General features: G+C 51.4%; 1 protein-coding gene across 1 annotated transcript in view; it reads left to right on the top strand.

Annotated features, from left to right (window-relative positions):
* foxp4 (forkhead box P4) overlaps positions 1-21,499 on the top strand; it is a 434,368-nt gene that overhangs the window by 376,418 nt on the left and 36,451 nt on the right. Inside the window, exons 9-11 of the mRNA XM_070859285.1 lie at positions 8,264-8,351; positions 15,096-15,185; positions 17,628-17,662. Coding sequence (XP_070715386.1) covers positions 8,264-8,351; positions 15,096-15,185; positions 17,628-17,662 — 213 coding nt within the window. The remainder of the gene's footprint in view (positions 1-8,263; positions 8,352-15,095; positions 15,186-17,627; positions 17,663-21,499) is intronic.

Below are 21,499 nucleotides of genomic sequence, written 5' to 3'. Positions count from 1 at the left end.
CAATCAGCCAGTGTTCTGAAGGAAAAGACAAATAAATAACCCTTGGTGCTGGCTTGGCACAATAGGGCGTCTTTCGCAGTTGCAAGGGACCTTGCTGTGAAGGGTCAGACAGACAGTCGGAGACTCACAATCAGTGATTCGCAAATCCATACCATGTGTTCCACAGCATTCCGTGGGATATACTTTCACCGTCCCATAATGGTCAGACATCATGGCATAAAGACCATCGAAATTGATTTGCCTGTTTCTCAGCTCAGCCAGCACACCGAGTGTTGCTGATAAATTCCACATGTGTATAAACCCCTCCCTCCCCCCCCCCAACAAATGCACCAACAAACATTCAAACTTTCGTTAAAATACAACACCAGCATCCACCATCCCACGGCGGAAAAGGCAGCGTAAACGTGAGACAGAAAGACTGTTTTTGATGAAACGATTTACCGGAGCATGGCGGTAATATTCCTGGACCAATAATCCGGGGGCCGTGAGGTCCAATCCCACCATGGCAGTTTGAGAATTTGAATTCAGCTTTAAAAAGAGTCGGTCCCAGTAAATGTGACCATAAAGCTGTCGGATTGTCGTTAAAAACCCGTCTGATTCACTAATGTCACTTTAGGGAAGGAAATCTGCCGTCCTTACCCGTCTGAGCCTATATGTGACTCCAGACCCACACCAACCAGGTTGACTCTGAACGTTCCCCTGAAATGGCCCAGCGAGTCACTCGGGTTTTGGGATGGGCTGTAAATGCCAGGCTGATAGCAACATCCCGATTCAGTGAGTGGACATTAGTATCAAAGCTCCAAATGTAGACCAGTGATCCCTTCCCCTGATCACCCAACGACCCCTGCTCTTGATCACCCAGTGACCCCTGCCCCTGATCACCCAGTGACCCCTGCCCCCGATCACCCAGTGACCCCTGCCCCCGATCACCCAGTGACCCCTGCCCCTGATCACCCAGTGACCCCTGCCCCCGATCACCCAGTGACCCCTGCCCCTATCACCCAGTGACCCCTGCCCCCGATCACCCAGTGACCCCTGCCCCGATCACCCAGTGACCCCTGCCCCCGATCACCCAGTGACCCCTGCCCCTGATCACCCAGTGACCCCTGCCCCGATCACCCAGTGACCCCTGCCCCCGATCACCCAGTGACCCCTGCCCCTGATCACCCAGTGACCCCTGCCCCTGATCACCCAGTGACCCCTGCTCCGATCACCCAGTGACCCCTGCCCCTGATCACCACCCAGTGACCCCTGCCCCTGATCATCCAGTGACCCCTGCCCCTGATCACCCAGTGACCCCTGCCCCTGATCACCCAGTGACCCTTGCCCCTGATCACCCAGTGACCCCTGCGCCTGATCATCCAGTGACCCCCTGCTCCTTATCACCTAATGACCCCTGCCCCCGATCACCCAGTTACCCCCCCGATCATCCAGTGACCCCTGCCCCCGATCACCCAGTGATCCCTGCCCCTGATCACACAGTGACCTCTGCCCCTGATCACCCAGTAACCCCCTGTCCCTGATCACCACCCAGTGACCCCTGCCCCTGATCACCCAGTGACCCCCGCCCCTGATCACCCAGTAACCCCCTGTCCCTGATCACCACCCAGTGACCCCTGCCCCTTATCACCCAATGACCCCTGCCCCGATCACCCAGTGACCCCCCCGATCACCCAGTGACCCCTGCCCCGATCATCCTGTGACCCCTGCCCCTTATCACCCAATGACCCCTGCCCCGATCACCCAGTGAACCCCCCCGATCACCCAGTGACCCCTGCCCCGATCATCCTGTGACCCCTGCCCCGATCACCCAGTGACCCCTGCGCCTGATCACCCAGTGACACCTGCCCCTGATCAGCTGCCAGTGATTCCTGCTGTCAAGTGCATGGGATCGCTCCTGACTTGGGGCGATTGTATAAAATGGGAGATAGCGAGTTGGTGGTCAGTTGTACAACTCTGTCCATTTTTATTGCCAATGATTTCAATAGAAATAAAAATGGGAAGAGATGTAACCCGTTGTCGATTCGCTACTGCCCTTGTGACACTATCGCCCCAAGGCAGGATCGCCCCTGTTAGTGTGGACACTGGGTGAGAATAGAATCGAGCTTCAGTGTGAGGCCTCACGCTATCGAACAGCCTGCTGACCACCCAGTATCCAACCGAGCGACACACAGTGCCTGCTCCAGCACCCTGCCGTTTTGGCACGAGACCCTGCTGTCAGGAGGAGGAAGAGGAAATCTTCTTCTCAGGCCATCCCCTGGAATCGAGGATGACTTGCTTCCACACTAACATGAGTTCTCAGGTGACTGATGAGTCCAATGTGGGACCTACAGTCTCTGTCACAGGTGGGACAGACAGTGGTTGGAGGGACGGGTGGGTGGGGGGCTTGGGTTGTTGTACGCTCCTTCCGCTGTTTGTACTTGGCTTCCGCGTGCTCCCAGTGAAGAGACTCGAGGTGTTCGGTGCCTTCTCGGATGCTTCTCCTCCACTTTGAGTGATCTGGGGCCAGGGATTCCCAGGTGTCGGTGGGGATGTTGCATTTTTTTAAGGAGGCTTTGAGGGTGTCCTTGAAGCATTTTCTCTGCCCTCCTGGGACTCGCCTGCCATGTCGGAGCTTGGAGTAGTGCGCTTGTTTCGGGAGACTAGTATCGGGCATGCGGACAATGTGGCAAAGAAGAAATACTTTTTTAAAGTTATCCTTTAGCATAAAAGAAAAAAATATTTAAAGCTGCCTGGAAACAGAAATGATATGACCCAGAAAAGTAAAGGTACAGAAGCTGATGTGGTGATACCCCGAAGGCTATGTTGATCCCTGTATTTGATGGTTGGTCTATTCACAACCACTGGCACGCAAAACAATTCTAAGTGCCGGTATTTTAGATGTTCATAAAGTGAATGTACTTAAAACAAATGTTAACAACTTGAGGGTTCCTGGAGTCTGTCAGTCCAGGCCTCTCGATAGCGAGTCCAGTAACTTAACCACTGCACTAGCGTGCCAGTCACAAGAACTTAAGAACATAAGAAATAGGAGCAGGAGTCGGCCATTTGGCCCCTCGAGCCTGCTCCGCCATTCAATAAGATCATGGCTGATCTAATCATTGACTCAGCTCCACTTCCCCGCCCACTCCCCATAACCCTTTATTCACTTATCACTCAAAAATCTGTCTATCTCCGCCTTAAATATATTCAATGACCCAGCCTCCACAGCTCTCTGGGGCAGAGAATTCCACAGATTTACAGAAGAAATTTCTCCTCATCTCAGTTTTAAATGGGCAACCCCTTATTCTGAGACTATGCCCCCTAGTTTTAGTTTCTCCTATGAGTGGAAATATCCTCTCTGTATCCACCTTGTCGAGCCCCCTCATTATCTTATATGTTTTGATAAGATCACCTCTCATTCTTCTGAATTCCAATGACTATAGTCCCAATCTACTCAACCTATCTTCATAAGTCAATCCCCTCATTTTCGGAATCAACCTAGTGAACCTTCACTGAACGCCTCCAATGCAAGTATATCTTTCCTTAATTACGGAGACCAAAACTGTACGCAGTACTCTCGGTGTGGCCTCACCAATACCCTGTTTTATACTCTGCTTTTATACTCTATCCCCCTTGCAATGAAGGCCAACATTCCATTTGCCTTCCTGATCACTTGCTGTACCTGCATACTAACTTTTTGTGTTTCATGCACAAGGACCCCCAGGTCCGTCCATACTGCAGCACTTTGCAATTTTTCTCCGTTTAAATTATAATTTGCTTTTCAATTTTTTCTGCCAAAGTGGATAACCTCACATTTTCCCACATTATACTCCATCTGCCAAATGTTTGGCCACTCACTTAGCCTGTCTATATCCCTTTGCAGATTTTTGTGTCCTCCTCACAATTTGCTTTCCCACCCATCTTTGTATCATCAGCAAACTTGGCAACATTACACTCGATCCCTTCATCCAAGTCGTTAATATAGATTGTAAATAGTTGAGGCCCCAGCACCGATCCCTGCGGCACCCCACTAGTTACAGTTTGCCAACCATAAAATTACCCATTTATCCCAACTCTCTGTTTTCTGTTAGTTAGCCAATCCTCTATATCCATGCTAATATATTAACCCTGTGAACTTTTATCTTGTGCAGTAACCTTTTATGTGGCACCTTATCGAATGCCTTCTGGAAATCCAAATACACCACATCCACTGGTTCCCCCTTATCCACCCTGCTCATTACATCCTCAAAGAACTCCAGCAAATTTGTCAAACATGACTTCCCTTTCATAAAACTGTGCTGACTCTGCTTGATTGAATCATCCTTTTCCAAATGTCCTGCTACTGCTTCCTTAATAATGGACTCCAGCATTTTCCCAATGACAGATGTTAGGCTAACTGGTCTATAGTTTCCTGCTTTCTGTCTGCCTCCTTTTTTAAATAGGGGCGTTACATTTGCGGTTTTCCAATCCACTGGGACCGCCCCAGAATCCAGGGAATTTCGGTAGATTACAACCAATGCATCCACTATCTCTGCAGCCACTTCTCTTAAGACCCTAGGATGTAAGCCATCAGGTCCAGGAGACTTGTCCGCCTTTAGTCCTATTATTTTACTGAGTACTACTTCTTTAGTGATAGTGATTGTATTAAGTTCCTCCCTCCCTATAGCCCTTTGATTATCCTCTATTGGGAGTATCATCTACCATGAAGACCGATACAAAATATTTGTTCAATGTCTCTGCCATTTCCTTGTTCCACATTATTAATTCCCCAGTCTCATCCTCTAAAGACCAACATTTACTTTAGCCACTCTTTTCCTTTTTATGTACCTTTAGAAACTTACTATCTGTTTTATATTTCGTGCTAGTTTACTTTCATAATCTACCTTACCTCTCTATTATTTTTTTAGTCGTTCTTTGCTGGCTTTTAAAAATTCCCAATCCTCTGGCCTCCCACTGGTCTTGGCCACATTGTATGCCCTTGTTTTCAATTTGATACCATCCATTATTTCCTTAGTTAGCCACGGATGGTTATCCCTTCTCTTACAGTCTTTCCTTCTCGTTGGGATATATTTTTGTTGCGAGTTATGCAATATTTCCTTAAATGTCTGCCACTGCTCATCAACCGTCCCACACTTTAATCTAGATTCCCCGTCCACTTTAGCCAACTCTGCCCTCATACCTTTGTAGTCTCCTTTATTTAAGCTTAGGTCACTGGTTTGAAAACCAACTTTCTCACCCTCCAACTGAATTTGAAATTCAACCAAGTTATGGTCACTCATTCTAAGGGGATCCTTTACTAGGAGATTGTTTATTAATCCTGTCTCATTACACAGTGCCAGCTCTAAGATAGCCTGCTCCCTGGTTAATTCCGCAACGTACTGTTCAAGGAAACTATCCCGGATACACTCTATGAACTCTTCCTCAAGGCCACCCTGGCCAATGTGATTTGTTTAATCAATGTGAAGGTTAACATCGCCCATGATTATTGCTGTTACTTTATTACAAGCCTCCATTATTTCTTGATTTATACTCCGTCCAACAGTGTAGCTACTGTTAGGGGGCCTATAGACTACGCCCACCAGCGACTTTTTCCCCTTATTATTCCTTATCTCCACCCAAACTGATTCAACATCTTGATTTTCTGAGCCAATATCGTTTCTCACTAACGCACTGATCTTATCCTTTATTAACAGAGCTACCCCACCTCCTTTTCCTTTCTGTTTGTCCTTCCGAATTGTCAAATACCCCTGAATATTTAGTTCCCAGTCTTGGTCACCTTGCAACCACGTCTCTGGAATTTGTATCTATTTGTGCTGTCAACTCATCTATTTTGTTACCAATGCTGCATGCATTCAGATAAAGAGCTTTTAAATGTGTTTTTTTACCCCAGGCCCGGGAATGTTGGGGGCGGTGTGGGTGGAGCAGCTGCAGGGTTACTCTCACTCAATCCTTGCTGACTCGTGTCTCGGTGTCTTGCCAGTCACCCTCCTGTGATCAATGCCTCCCCACCAACTCTAGCCAAGATCAGCACCGACTGTAAACTCACACATTTACAGACAGAATTGGCTTTTAAAATAGATTTCACAGCCAAGAAATCCACAAAAAACTTTATAAGATAAAATAATTTCAAGCTCGTTCCTGGTCTGTTAAATCCCCAGAGACAATTCGACCCAAAATTAATCGCATCTTTCTCCCAGATGTCAGCAGAAAACCTCAGATGGAATAGAATGTGTTTTGTGGGTTTGTCATCACGATCAATAATAAACTGTTCATATAGGTTACAGCACGTGGTTAGATACAGATTAAAGCTCCCTCTACACTGTCCCATCAAACACTCCCAGGGCAGGTACAGCACGGGTTAGATACAGAGTAAAGCTCCCTCTACACTGTCCCATCAAACACTCCCAGGACAGGTACAGGGGGTTAGATACAGATTAAAGCTCCCTCTACACTGTCCCATCAAACACTCCCAGGGCAGGTACAGGGGGTTAGATACAGATTAAAGCTCCCTCTACACTGTCCCATCAAACACTCCCAGGGCAGGTACTGCACGGGTTAGATACAGAGTAAAGCTTCCTCTACACTGTCCCATCAAACACTCCCAGGACAGGTACACGGGGTTAGATACAGAGTAAAGCTCCCTCTACACTGTCCCATCAAACACTCCCAGGGCAGGTACAGGGGGTTAGATACAGATTAAAGCTCCCTCTACACTGTCCCATCAAACACTCCCAGGGCAGGTACAGGGGGTTAGATACAGATTAAAGCTCCCTCTACACTGTCCCATCAAACACTCCCAGGGCAGGTACTGCACGGGTTAGATACAGAGTAAAGCTTCCTCTACACTGTCCCATCAAACACTCCCAGGACAGGTACACGGGGTTAGATACAGAGTAAAGCTCCCTCTACACTGTCCCATCAAACACTCCCAGGGCAGGTACAGGGGGTTAGATACAGATTAAAGCTCCCTCTACACTGTCCCATCAAACACTCCCAGGGCAGGTACAGGGGGTTAGATACAGATTAAAGCTCCCTCTACACTGTCCCATCAAACACTCCCAGGGCAGGTACTGCAGGGGTTAGATACAGAGTAAAGCTTCCTCTACACTGTCCCATCAAACACTCCCAGGGCAGGTACAGCACGGGGTTAGATACAGAGTAAAGCTCCCTCTACACTGTCCCATGAAACACTCTCAGGGCAGTTACTGCATGGGTTAGATACAGAGTAAAACTCCTTCCACTCCGCCCGAACAATGGATTATAGCTGTAACCATAGATGCATGTTCTGCACCGTTCACCCTAAAGCACGTCCCACACCAGCTATACTGATGGCCATTCTGACTGAGATTGTCATTTTAGCGTTTTATACTGAGCTTAGGGATGGTTCTGTTCTATTGGTTTGTGACCAGCATAAACTGGATTATGATGTTTGGATTGGATTGATTTCATTAAGGATTTTTACAATGCGTTGAATTTCAGCAGTAAAGTCTGAAGAGAAATGTGGGCCCCTGAAGCGAAAGGTCAGAGTGCATCACTGTACCCACATGGTGCCTCCTGGCTGGCTAGGTTTCACCAGTTCTTATCCAAACCATATCACACGGGAGTAGCAAGGTCGGACACTGTTATCATAGAATCAAAGAAAGATACAGCGTAGAAGGTGGCCATTCAGCCCATCGAGCCTGTGTTGAGCTATGAGTATCATGGTGGAATGTATTTGCTTCATGGGTTCTTTGCTTAAGAATCCAGAGCAACACATTGCTATCAAGAACTAGTTGGTTTATTAGCAAGGTTTAACAATCACACGACACGTTACCAGTTCATCCACCAGGCTCACAACCACCTGCCTCATCGTGGATCCCCCGAACCCAACTGGCTGGGGTTTTATTGAGTCTTGTGAACATCACGTGACTGGCTAAGCCACTCCCAACTCAACAGCTCCACAACTATTTTAATTAACAGATAAAGCTGAGTGCCCCCCTTTTAAAGGGACACCGGAAGCCACAAAGTAACAGTAAAACTTTAAAGGAACCTTAACCAATGCAACAGCTCTACAAAGCTGTGAGCATACTGACAGGTGCCTACCTTACACGTGGACACACTCATGCTCCCAATTGGCCACTGCTGGCTGGGTGCACAAACAAATAAAAGCCAAAGGGAGTAGATAAAGACGCTCATTGTTTCATTTTAGCGACAGGCATTGCTTTACCCGCTGCTGTCTCTGTGGTGAACTGTACGGATTCGATGCTTTCCTTCTCAAGTTGTGAACTCTGCTTTTCCCCCTCAGGCACCTCAGCAACGAGCATGCTCTCGATGACCGCAGCACAGCCCAGTGTCGAGTTCAGATGCAAGTTGTGCAACAACTTGAAATTCAGGTTGGTAAATTTTTCCGATGTGAGCTGGCCTCTTGGTAGTGATATGAGATACCGCCCCTCCCCCCCAATCTCCCCCACCCCCCAATCCCAGCCCCCCACCATTCCCCCCCTCACTGATTCCTCCCCCCACTAATCCCACCCCCCCACCGATCCCCTCCACCGATCTCCCCCCACCCCCGATCCCCCATCCAATCCCCCCCACAATCCCACACCGATCCCCCTCACCGATCCGGCCCCACCGATCCCCCGATCCCCCCCCCTACCGATCCCCCCCTCACCGGTCCCCCACCGATCCTCCTCCCACCGATCCCCCCCCGATCCCCCCCCCGAATCCCCCCCGATCCCTCCCCCACCGATCCCCCCCAATTCCCCCCTCACCGATCCCCCACCAATCCCCCCCACCCCCCAATCCCCCCCCCACCGATCCCCCCCCCCACCAATCCCCTCCACCGATCTCCCCCTCCCGATCCCCCTCCCGATCCCCCATCCGATCCCCCCCACAATCCCACACTGATCCCCCTCACCGATCCGGCCCCACCGATCCCCCCTCACCGATCCCCCCCAATCCCCCCCGATCCCCCCCCAGATCCCCCCCTCACCGATTCCCCCCCCCGATCCCCCCCCCGATCCCCCCCCACTGATCTCCCCCACCGATCTCCCCCCCCCACCGATCCCCCCCTCACCGATCCCCCACCGATCCCCCCCCCCGATCCCCCCCACTGATCTCCCCCACCGATCTCCCCCCCCCACCGATCCCCCCCCACCAATCCCCCCCTCACCGATCCCCCACCGATCCCCCCCCCCGATCCCCCCCACTGATCTCCCCCACCGATCCCCCACCCCCCCACCGATCCCCTCCACCGATCTCCCCCACCGATCCCCCATCCGATCCCCCCCACAATCCCACACCGATCCCCCTCACTGATCTGCCCCCACCGATTCCCCCTCCACACACTGATCCCCCCCACCAATTCCAATCACGAGGCACAGACCAAACCTGGAACATCCTGCCTTGCCCTGGGGGCAGTTCTCGATGGAATCCCAGCAATAACCGAACAGGAGGGGGCCATTCGGCCCCTTGTCTCGGTGTCAGTACTCGCTCTTCAACTGTCGCGGTCTCCTGCAATCCCAGCTCCCTCTCCTTCTTCATGTATCCTTCTATAATCTTCCATTGTGAGAACTAATTCAATCCTCTCCTAAATTATGTTGCAGTTTCAGCAGCCCCTTATGGTAAAGCTTGCCATGTTCCAATCACCCTGTGTGTAAGACATCCGACTAATTTCCCCATCTCAGTCCCTCAGTGATAATCTTCAATCTCAGCCCCATCGTTACTGACTTGTCAACCACGGGAAACACGCTTTCACTTTTGAACGTCTCATTTTGAGACCTTTCCAACAACCTCTCCTTAACCTTCTCTGTCCCACATTATCTGTAACCACATTCCTGATATCATGTGGGTGAAGCCTTGCCCCAGCTCCGATACCCTTCGTCATTGCACCACGCAGTGTCCCGAATGCTTCTTCTCTGGCCTGGATTGTCGGCAGGTCGAGCTTGTGTTCTTCCCCACAACCTCTGTCAATGCCATGATCATCTGGCAGAGGGAGGGACACGCAGCACTGTGCACAGTTCTGGTCTCCTTACACAAAAGATACCGAGACACTGGAGAAGGTTATTGTGTTCCTAACACAGATGAGACTGCACACAGGGAGGTTAAAGTAACAGTGACCTCAGTCTTTATTAAGACACTCCAGAGTGAGGAACAGGCCTTAGGGGCCGGCTTATATACAGTGCTCCCAAGGGATGCTGGGATCCCTTGGGACTTCAGGGAATGAGCTCCCTGGTGGCGGAACATGGGAGTGCACGCTTTATAGATACACAACATCACTCCCCCCCCAAAGTCAAAGTGAAAACTATTTACAAGGTGAGGCGGTCGGGAGCCTTTCTTTCCCTGGTGGACCGCCTCGGTACAAATGTCTGTTCTGGTGTATTGGCTGTGCCCTCGCTGGGCTGGTGTGTTGTTGGCCCTGCAGGGCTGCTAGGTGAGCCTGGCCTTGCTGGGTTGTTGGGCATGATGGGTTCGATTTCCTGGTCCGGCGTGGTGTCGTTGATCCTTTGGGTGTGTGTTTTGGGCTCGAAAAAGGTGGTGTCTGCTGTGGGTTGTTCAGGGCAGTCTGTGAACCGCAGCCTCGTTTGGTCCAGGTGCTTTCTGAAAATTTGTCCATTGTCCAGTTTGACTACAAACACCCTACTCCCTTCTTTAGCTATCACCGTGCCCGCGATCCACTTGGGACCATGTCCATAGTTTAGCACATACACAGGGTCATTCAGATCAATTTCCCGTGACACAGTGGCGCGACCATCGTTTACATTTTGTTGCTGCCGCCTGCTCTCTACCTGATCATGCAGGTTGGGGTGAACCAGCGAGAGTCTGGTTTTAAGTGTCCTTTTCATGAGTAGCTCAGCCGGGGGCACCCCTGTGAGTGAGTGGGGTCTCGTGTGGTAGCTGAACAGTACTCGGGACAGGCAGGTTTGGAGTGAGCCTTCTGTGACTCGTTTAAGGCTCTGTTTGATTGTTTGTACTGCCCGCTCTGCCTGCCCATTGGAGGCTGGTTTAAACGGGGCCGAGGTGACACATTTGATCCCATTGCGGGTCATGAATTCTTTAAATTCGGCACTGGTGAAACATGGTCCGATGTCACTGACCAGTATGTCAGGCAGGCCGTGGGTGGCAAACATGACCCTCAGGCTTTCAATGGTGGCGGTGGCGGTGCTTCCCGACATTATTTCACATTCAATCCATTTTGAAAAAGCATCCACCACCACCAGGAACATTTTACCGAGAAACGGGCCCGCATAGTCGACATGGATCCTCGACCATGGTCTGGAGGGCCAAGACCACAAACTTAGTGGTACCTCTCTGGGCGCGTTGCTCAACTGAGCACATACGCTGCATTGCCGTACACAGGACTCTAAGTCAGAGTCGATACCGGGCCACCACACGTGGGATCTGGCTATCGCTTCATCATTACTATACCCAGGAGTGTGCTGTGGCGATCCGAGATGAACGTCTCCCTGCCATTTTTGGGTAGCACTACGCGGTTACCCCACAACAGGCAGTCTGCCTGAATGGACAGCTCATCCTTTCGCCGCTGGAACGGCTTGATTAGCTCTTGCATTTCAACGGGGATGCTGGCCCAGCTCCCATGCAGTAAACAGTTTTATACTAGGGACAGCAGAGGACCTTGGCTGGTCCAAGTCCTAATCTGGCGGGCCGTGACAGGTGATTTATCATTTTCAAACGCATCCATGACCATCAACAAATTTGCCGGCTGCGCCATTTCCACCTCCAAGGTGGGCAATGGTAACCGACTGAGAGCATCCGCACAGTTCTCGGTGCCTGGCCTGTGGCGGATGGGATAGTTATACGCTGATAGCGTGAGTGCCCACCTTTGTATGCGGGCTGAGGCATTAGTACTTATCCCCTTGTTTTCAGCGAACAGGGATGTGAGGGGCTTGTGATCGGTTTCCAGCTCAAATTTGAGGCCAAACAGGTACTGATGCATTTTCTTTACCCCGAACACACACGCTAATGCCTCTTTCTCAATCATGCTGTAGGCTATCTCGGCCTTAGACAAGTTCCTGGAAGCATAGGCGACAGGTTGCAACTTCCCCGCAATGTTAGCTTGTTGTAATACACACCCGACTCCGTACAACGACACATCACATGCTAGCACAAGTGTTTTACACAGGTTATACAATGCAAGCAGCTTGTTGGAGCATAAAATGTTCCTGGCTTTCTCAAAAGCAATTACTTATTTTTTTCCCCCATATCCAGTTCTCAACTATGCGCAATAACACATGTAGGGGCACTAAATGGATGCTTAACCCCGGTAGGAAGTTACCAAAATAGTTGAGGAGTCCCAGGAACGACCGCAGCTCCGTGACGTTCTGTGGCCTGGGCGCGTTCCTGATAGCCTCTGTCTTGGCGTCTGTGGGCCGAATCCCATCCGCCGCGATCTTTCTCCCCAAAAACTCCACTTCTGTTGCCATGAAGACACATTTCGACCTCTTCAGCCGCAGCTCTACGCAATCCAGTCGCTGGAGGACCTCCTCCAGGTTTTGTAGGTGCTCGGCAGTGTCCCGACCCGTGACCAATATGTCGACCTGAAAGACCACCGTGCGTGGTACCGACTTGAGTAGGCTCTTCATGTTTCTCGGGAAGATCGCTGCAGCCGACCGAATTCCAAAAGGGCGTCTGTTGTAGATGAACAGTCCCCTGTGCATGCTTATGCAGGTGAGGCCCTTCGAAGACTCCTCCAGATCCTGCGTCATGTAGGCCGAAGTCAGGTCGAGCTTGGTGAACATCTTGCCTCCTGCCAGCGTAGCAAATAGGTCGTCTGCCTTAAGTAGCGGGTATTGGTCCTGTAGCGAGAAACGATTAATAGTTACTTTATAATCGCGCAAATCCTGACCACTTTTGAGTACTGGAACAATCGGGCTGGCCCACTCGCTGAATTCCACTGGGGAGATGATGCCCTCGCATTGCAGCCTGTCCAGCTCGATTTCCACTCTCTCCCTCATCATGTGAGGTACCGCTCGCGCCTTGTGGTGAATGGGTCGTGTCTCTGGGACCAAGTGGATCCGCACCTTCACCCCGGAAAAGTTTCCAATGCCTGGCTCAAAAAGGGAAGGAAATTTGTTAAGAACCTGGGTACATGAGGCCTCATCGACATGTGATAGCGCTCGGATGTCATCCCAGTTCCAGTGGATTTTGCCCAGCCAGCTCCTTCCAAGCAGTGTGGGGCCATCGCCCGGGACAATCCAGAGTGGCAGTTCCTGCACCGTGCCCTCGTAGGTGACCTTGATCATGGCGCTGCCCAGGACAGTGATAAGCTCTTTGGTGTACGTTCTCAGTTTCGTGTGGATGGGGCCCAGGGCTGGTCTGAGTGCCTTGTTCCATCACAGTCTCTCAAACATCTTTTTACTCATGATGGATTGGCTAGCGCCAGTATCCAGTTCCATGGCTACGGGAAAGCCATTAAATTTTACGTTTAACATTACAGGTGGACATTTCGTCGAAAATGTGTGCTCACCGTGTACTTCAGCATCTGCCTCCTCTCTCTGAGGCTCAAAATTGCTTTGATCCACCATGGACCGATCTTCCTCTGCCACGTGGTGGTTAGCAGGTTTTGCAGAGCTTGCAACTTGTTTGCAAGCTCGTTGGAGGTGCCCCATTGTTCCACAGCTCTTGCAAACATACCCTTTGAAGCGGCATGAATAGGCTGAATGGAAGCCTCCACAACACCAACAACGTGAGAATTGCCTTGCATTCATCCTTTGTTGTGGACTCTGAGTCATCTGGGTCACCTGAGGCCTGCTGGCAGTTGCAGACTCGTGGTTTCTGCCCTGTACATTTCTGCTCGCAAACACAGTTCCAGTTAATTTATGAACATTGCTAGCGCTTGTGTGCTGAGAGATTTGTTTGGTGTTATCACTGGTGGACATAAACGCCTGTGCTATCGCAATGGCCTTACTGAGGGTCGGTGTCTCTACAGTCAAAAGTTTTCATAGGATGGTCTCGTGGCCAATGCCCAGTACAAAAAAGTCTCTGAGCACCTGCTCCAGGTAACCATCAAACTCACATTGTCCTGCAAGTCGCCTTGGCTCAGCGATGTAGCTCACTTCCTGACCTTCAGATCGCTGGCACATGTAGAACCAGACACAGGGGTCCCTGTCCCACGGGTCTATGTTTCGGGGAGGGAGGGGGTGAGGGGGGAAGGGGGTCCTATTCCGCGGGTCGATGTATCGGGGGCGGGAAGGGGAGGAAGTGGGGGGCTCTATCCCGTGGGTCAAAGTATCGGGGAGTGGGGGGGGAAGGGGGGAGGGCGGAGGGGGCCCTGTCCCGTGGGTCTATGTATCGGTGGGGGGGGCGGGATCTGTTGGCGGGGTGACCCTGGGGGTCCGAGTGAAGCACTCCTGCTCCCCCTCACCCATGAGCCGTGCCCTGAGGGCCCTCACCCTCTCCCGCCATTCTCCTCTCCCCCCGGAGCTGTCAGGCTTCCCGAAACCGGCCTCATTAAAATATTTAAATTGCCAGCCCATCTCCTGGGAGCAGGTTTGCTGCCTGGCTCTAGTTTGCCTCCATTAAACCGGAAATGGGCGGGTGGGAGGCGGGTTTGGGGTTAAAATTCAGCCCATGTTCCCACTTGTGGGGGAGACCAGGATGAGGGCACAGTCACTAATAAATCCAATGGGGAATTCAGGAGGAACTTCTTTCCCCAGAGAGCGGTGAGAATGTGGAACTCGCTGCCACAGGGAGGGGTTGAGGCGAATAGTATCGATGTATTTATGGGGAGGCTAGATAAACACATGAGGGAGAAGGGAATAGAGGGTTATGCTGATAGAGTTAGATGAGGAAAGACGGGAGGAGGCTCGAGTGGAGCAGGGAGCTGATGGGCCGAATGGCCTGTTCCTGTGCCGTACACTCTGTGTCAGTTTGGAGTGAGGACTATGAGGAGCTTGAACAATTGCTGAACTTGAACTTACTGCAGCCGCTCGATATTCCTCACCAAACTACTTGCCCCATGTCCAACAATGAGGTTAGATTCGGGACAGACAAGCCACGAAAGACTTGCCATTGATGGGGGTTGTCAGCAAGTTCCGCTATCGGTGCTGACGTCCCTCTCGACCTCTGATCAACGACCAGTGCAGCTTGTGTGAGCATCTTTCTCTTGTTGCCCACAGCTGTCGAAGGAGAGCGAGCGCCTTCAGGCCATGATGGCCCACCTGCACATGAGGCCGTCCGACCCCAAGCCTTTTGCCCAACCGGTGAGTGTTCCAGCCCAGCTTCCAACCGCAGCCACAGCAAAACTACCTTGTAAGATTAACTTGCATTTGTATTGCGCCTCTCACATCTTCATAACATCACCTTACAGCCAATGAAGTACTCTTGAAGTGTAGTCACTGATGTGATGTAGGAAACGCAGCAGCCACTTGTGCACAGCAAGCTCCCACAAACAGCAATGTGATAACGGCCAGTTAACTGTTTATGGAGATATTGATTTAGGACATTGGAGAGAACTCCCCTGCTCTTCTTCGAAATAGTGCCATGGGATCTTTTACATCCACCTGATGAGCAGACAGGGTCTCAGTTAAACATCTGAAGGACGTACGTCCAATAGTGAAACACTCCCTCAGTACTGCCCCTCCGACAGTGCAGCACTCCCTCAGTACTGCCCCTCCGACAGTGCAGCACTTCCTCAGTACTGCCTCACCGACAGTGCAGCACTCCCTCAGTACTGCCCCTCCGACAGTGCAGCGCTCCCTCAGTACTGCCCCTCCGACAGTGCGGCGCTCCCTCAGTATTGCCCCTCCGACAGTGCGGCACTCCCTCAGTACTGCCCCCTCCGACAGTGCAGCGCTCCCTCAGTATTGCCCCTCCGACAGTGCGGCACTCCCTCAGTACTGCCCCCTCCGACAGTGCAGCGCTCCCTCAGTACAGCCCCTCTGACAGTGTGGCACTCCCTCAGTACTGCCCCCTCCGACAGTGCAGCGCTCCCTCAGTACTGCCCCTCCGACAGTGCAATGTTCCCTCGGTATTGTCCCTCACGATGCAGCACTGATCTTGAACCCAGGACTTTGTGACTCAGAGGCGAAAGTGCTGCCCACTGAGCCACAGCTGACACCTCAGTCTTTGAAGGGTTAGTGAAGGTGTGATCCACAGTAAATCTCAGGAACTGTTTTCTTCTGACTGATTGCTCCATTAATTTATATCTGTCTCACTAAACATGGTGTGTACAAGTTATCGACCTTAAATCCAGCAACAGTAGAATAAAGAGTGTGAAGTGAATCACTGGCGGTTTATTGCCACTCTCTTCCATCCTCCGAGTACAATAAATGGTCCAGCAATATATTAGATACAAGTCCCAGCTGGATTATACCCCAAGGAGCAGTCTGATGCTTCACCTGGGAATCGGACATTTTGGGTACAATTAGGCTGTGTTAAAGTAAATAACTCCCATCCGACGGCTTTGAACGAGAAAGGGAGGATGAGACAAACTGGTTTTCATGATTAGATGAGTGAGTGAGTGATGAATCTCAAGCTTCTCCAGTCAGCTGTGAGCTTCAGTGTTCCATTAAAATCAGCGCCTTGTGTAACGTTACCTGTCATGCTGTCTAACTAGTGATTGCCGGGTTTTCCTTTGGCCTTCTCCTTCTATCTGCAACAATCGGTGGAGGGGGCAGGGCAGGTTGAGAAAGCGGTTAAAAAAGCTTCCGGGATTCTGGGCTTCATAAATAGAGTCACAGAGCACAATAGCAAAGAAGTTATGATGAACCTGTATAAAACACGGGTTCGGCCCCAACTGGAGTATTGTGTCCAATTCTGGGCACGGCACTTTAGGAAGGATGTGAAGGCCTTAGAGAGGTTTACGAGAATGGTTCCAGGGATGAGGGACTTCAGTGACGGGGATAGACTGGAGAAGCTGGGGTTGTTCTCCTTGGAGCAGAGAAGGTTGAGAGGAGATTTGATCGAGGTGTTCAAAATCATGGGGGGTCTGGACAGAGTAGATCGAGAGAAACTGTTCCCATTGGTGGAAAGGTCGAGAACCAGAGGACACAGATTTAAGGCGATTGGCAGAAGAACCAAAGAGGACACGAGGGAAAATGTTTTTACGCAGCGAGTGGTTAGGATATGGAATGCGCTGCCTGAGAGGGTGGTGGAGGCAGACTCAATCGTGGCTTTCAAAAGGGAATTGGATAAGTATCTGAAGGAAAACAAATTGTCGGGCTACGGGGAAAGAGCGGGGGAGGGGGACTGGCTGAGGTGCTCTTGCAGAGAGCCGGAACGGGCTCGACGGGCCGAATGGCCTCCTCCTGCGCTGTAACCATTCTCTGATTCTGTGATCTTGAAGTGTTCCATATTAACCTGTCGTTAATTATTCTACTTACATATCCAACCATTTCAATTCCTCTCTCTGTCTCTTTTCCTGCCCTTCTCTCTGCCTTCCTCTCCATTAGCTCAATCCTCTCTTTCTGTCCCTTCCTCTCTCCCTCTTCCCTTCAATTCCCTCCTTTATTCCTTTCCCATTCTGTTTCTTTCTCAATCCCTCCAGCCTTCCTTCATCTCACTCTCCTCCTGTCATTCTTGTTCTCTCTCTCTCTCCCCAGCCGTCCTTTCTCTCTCTCTCACTCTCGACCTTTCTCTCCTCCTTTCCAAACTCACCGAGCATCTTGGGAAATATAAACAGCCAAGATGTGACGGCTTTCTACGAGCAGATGGTACAATCGGGGTCACTCAGTCAGATCACACTCTGTAGAAAACTAGAAGTTTGAAACCATATTTTCCAGCAGCCAGCGAACAAAGGCAAAATCAATATCCTGGCCCCTCCACATGTCTCCTTCCTGCCTGGGTCCCACCCCCAGAGTTAGAACATAGAAAGACCTGCATTTCTATAGCGCCTTTCATGACCTCAGGATGTTCCAAAGCGCTTTACAACCAATCAAGTACTTTTGGAATGTAGTCACAGTTGTAATGTGGAAAACATGGCAGCCAATTTGTGCACAGCAAGCTCCCACACACAGCAATGTGATAATGACCAGATAATCTGTTTTAGTGATGTTGGTTGAGGGATAAATATTGGCCAGGACACCGGGGATACCTCCCCTGCTTTTCTTAGAAATTGTGCCATGGGATATTTTACATCGGTTTAACATCTCATCCAAAATGTCGGCCCCTCCGACAGTGCGGCGCTCCCTCAATACTGGCCCTCCGACAGTGCAGTGCTCCCTCAGTACTGCCCCTCCGACAGTGCAGTGCTCCCTCAGTACCGCCCCTCCGATAGTGCAGCCCTCCCTCAGTACCGCCCCTCCGACAGTGCGGCGCTCCCCCAGTACTGCCCCTCCGACAATGCAGTGCTCCCTCAGTACCGCCCCTCCGACAGTGCGGCCCTCCCTCAGTACTGCCCCTCTGACACTGCAGCACTCCCTCCCAATGTGGGCCACTGACCCTCCCAATGCCTGACCAAGCCTCGGACCATCTACCATCAAGGGTGCTACTCGGTGCCGAGCCTGCGAACAACATCTCGCCGTAGGCAACTCGGCCCATACAGCAGTGCCTGGTCTCCAGTTGTCTTGGAATCCCCTGCCACTGGATCAAGACCTTGCTCAGCTAAGCCCGTGTGGTAGCTGGTGTGCAATGACCATCCCTCAGTACTGTCCCTCAACATTGCAGCACTCCACTGCCCTGGAATGTCAGCCTGGATTTTAAACCCACAACTTTCTGACTCAGAAGCGAGAGTGCTGCCCACTGAGCCACGGCAAAGGAAGAGCATTAAAAGCCTGGCTACATGCAGAATCATGAAGAGCACTTGGGTTAAGTTGGGCCGATCGTTGTGTAGACGTAGCTCACTAACTGCACCCGATCCACGGGGCTGCGATGTGTAGCTGGATCTTTGCTTACCGGATTCTCAGATTGTGTACTTGCAATAATTGTCTCACCCTCTGACACTCATCCACTCTTTTCTCCGCCAATTCACAGTCGAACGTTTTTAAGCTTTTCAGCAAAGTTGAATGCGACTGGCTGCTGTGTGACCCTGCTGGGGACTGCTCTGGGGAGCACTGGAGGCTGAGTCGTTGAGTATATTCACAGCTGAGTTAGGTCGATTCTGGACTCTCGGGGAATCGAGGGATATGGGGATCAGGGAGGAAAGTGGAGTTGAGGTGGAAGATCAGCCATGATCTTATTGAATGGTGGAGCAGGCTCGAGGGGCCGAATGGTCGACTCCTGCTCCTATTTCTTATGTTCTTATGATCAGTTGAGGGCCGGATCAGGCTTGATTGAGATCAACAGCTGACAGTCTCTGTCAAGGCTTGCAGTGGTCACTGAGGGTTTGGCTGAGGTCCTGGAGAGTAGCAGACCTCTGAGGAAATGCCCACCAGTGTGGGAGTCACAGGCAGCGACAGCGCAGTGTCATGACTCTGCCCCTAGATGTCTCTAGCTTCTTAAACTGGCAATAGGAATTTCCTAAAGTGTTGGTGACACCTGGTGGCAGCACGTTGGTATTGCACCAAACTTCCTTTTTTCCCAATTCTTTTTTATATTCATTCCTGGGATGTAGGCGTCGCTGGCAAGGCCGGCATTTATTGCCCATCCCTAATTGCCCCTCGAGAAGGTGGTGGTGAGCTGCCGCCTTGAACCGCTGCAGTCCGTGTGGTGAAGGTGCTCCCACAGTGCTGTTAGGGAGGGAGTTCCAGGATTGTGACCCAGTGACGATGAAGGAATGGCCAATATATTTCCAAGTCAGGATGGTGTGTGACTGGGAGGGGAACGTGGAGGTGGTGGTGTTCCCATGCGCCTGCTGCCCTTGTCCTTCTAGGTGGTAGAGGTCGCGGGTTTGGGAGGTGCTGCCGAAGAAGCCTTGGCGAGTTGCTGTCACAACGATGTCCACTTGGGGTTCTGAATCCTTTAATAACAATGGTAATATTTTAAATCCTGCTGTCTACTAGATATGTGGCTAGATCTTATACATTTTTTAATGACAAGAGAGTCAAGGGTTATGGGGAGCGGACGGGGAAGTGGAGCTGAGTCCATGATCAGATCAGCCATGATCTTATTGAATGGCGGAGCAGGTTCGAGGGGCCGAATGGCCCACTCATGCTCCTATTTCTTATGTTTTATGTTCAAATACCACTAAAAAAAAGGGGATCTTTGCTTCTCAATCCTGCTGTCAGTAGGATGACAACATGGCTGCCCTAAACTCATCCTTGGTGCCTGGTCACCAGGGCTCCCTCAGCCTGAGGTCAGCCTGAGGCCAGTCAGCAAGTGTTGACATTAACAGCAAGTTATCAGCATCATGGTTGTAATCAAGCCTGCTGTATTGGGAGGACGGGGAAGAGGGATTCCCCATTGTGATCAGAGACCCCTCACACTGGCGTGCCTTTAGCGGATCGCTCTGATGGATTCCCGTTTGTCTGCCCATCTCTTTGTCTTCTCAACTTCACACATTTTACAATGAAACCCTGCCCACAATCGGCCTCAGAGGAAATGTCCTGATGTTGGAGAAGGTTGACTGGGGAGGCTGGAAGATCAGTAACTTAAGAAAGAGCATTCTTTACCTGGGACCCATTCCCTCTGGAGAAGAGAAAACCAGGGCGGACTTAATGTGAGTTTTAACAATTGTAATAGTTTAGAGGCAGAAGCATTTTGATGCTGTTGCAGCGATCCAGAACCACGATCAGAATAGCCAGAGTCGAGAGGCCAGTGACAGAGCATGGCTTCAGCTAGATACAGAATAAGCTGTCAGTGCAGGAGCCACACAGCAAACTCTGACCAAAGAAATAGATAGGTCCTTATATCTGAAAGGGTTCCTGGTTATTAAACATTATAAATTAGTTAGAAACATAGGAAAGGAAGGACATACCTGAACAGGCAGCAAAATGAACAATGGCTTTCTCACTCCCAAATTACATGGGCGAGTTCCTGTCGATTTTTATCACTTTGCATTCTGGCTTTGCTTATCTTGAAGAAAGCTTCCTATTCTTCATCTTCATTATTTTCCTCTTCACCTCCTGCCTCCTCCTTCGCCTCTTCCTCATATCCACTTCTTCCTCTGCCTTTCTCTCCTCTTCCTTTCTCTCCGTTTCTTCAACCTTCATCAAAATGAAATTTGAAGCTCCACCAGATCCAGTAAATAATATTCTGTACCACTCTCCTCCCACCTTCCCCCCTCCCCATCCCCTCCCCTCCCCCCTCCCCTCCCCATCCCCTCCCCCCTCCCCTCCCCGTCCCTTCCCCCCTCCCCCTCCCCCCCCCCCTCCCCGTCCCCTCCCCCTCCCCCCCTACCCGTCCCCTCCCCCTCCCCATCCCCTCCCCCCTCCCCTCCCCCTTCCCTCTCCCCCCCCTTCCCCCCTCCCCCTCCCCGTCCCTTCCCCCCTCCCCCTCCCCATCCCCTCCCCTCCCCCCTCCCCTCCCCCCTCCCCCCTCCCCCTCCCCTCCCCCTCCCCTCCCCCTCCCCCTCCCCCCTCCCCTACCCGTCCCCCCTCCCCCCTCCCCCTCCCCTCCCCCTCCCCCTCCCCCCCTCCCCTACCCGTCCCCTCCCCCTCCCCATCCTCTCCCCTCCCCCTCCCCCCTCCCCATCCCCTCCCCTCCC

Source organism: Pristiophorus japonicus, chromosome 17 (assembly GCF_044704955.1).
Source record: "Pristiophorus japonicus isolate sPriJap1 chromosome 17, sPriJap1.hap1, whole genome shotgun sequence".
Lineage (NCBI taxonomy): Eukaryota > Metazoa > Chordata > Chondrichthyes > Pristiophoridae > Pristiophorus > Pristiophorus japonicus.
The sequence above is the reverse complement of the archived record's forward strand: the minus strand, read 5'-3'. Positions and strand labels throughout refer to the sequence as shown.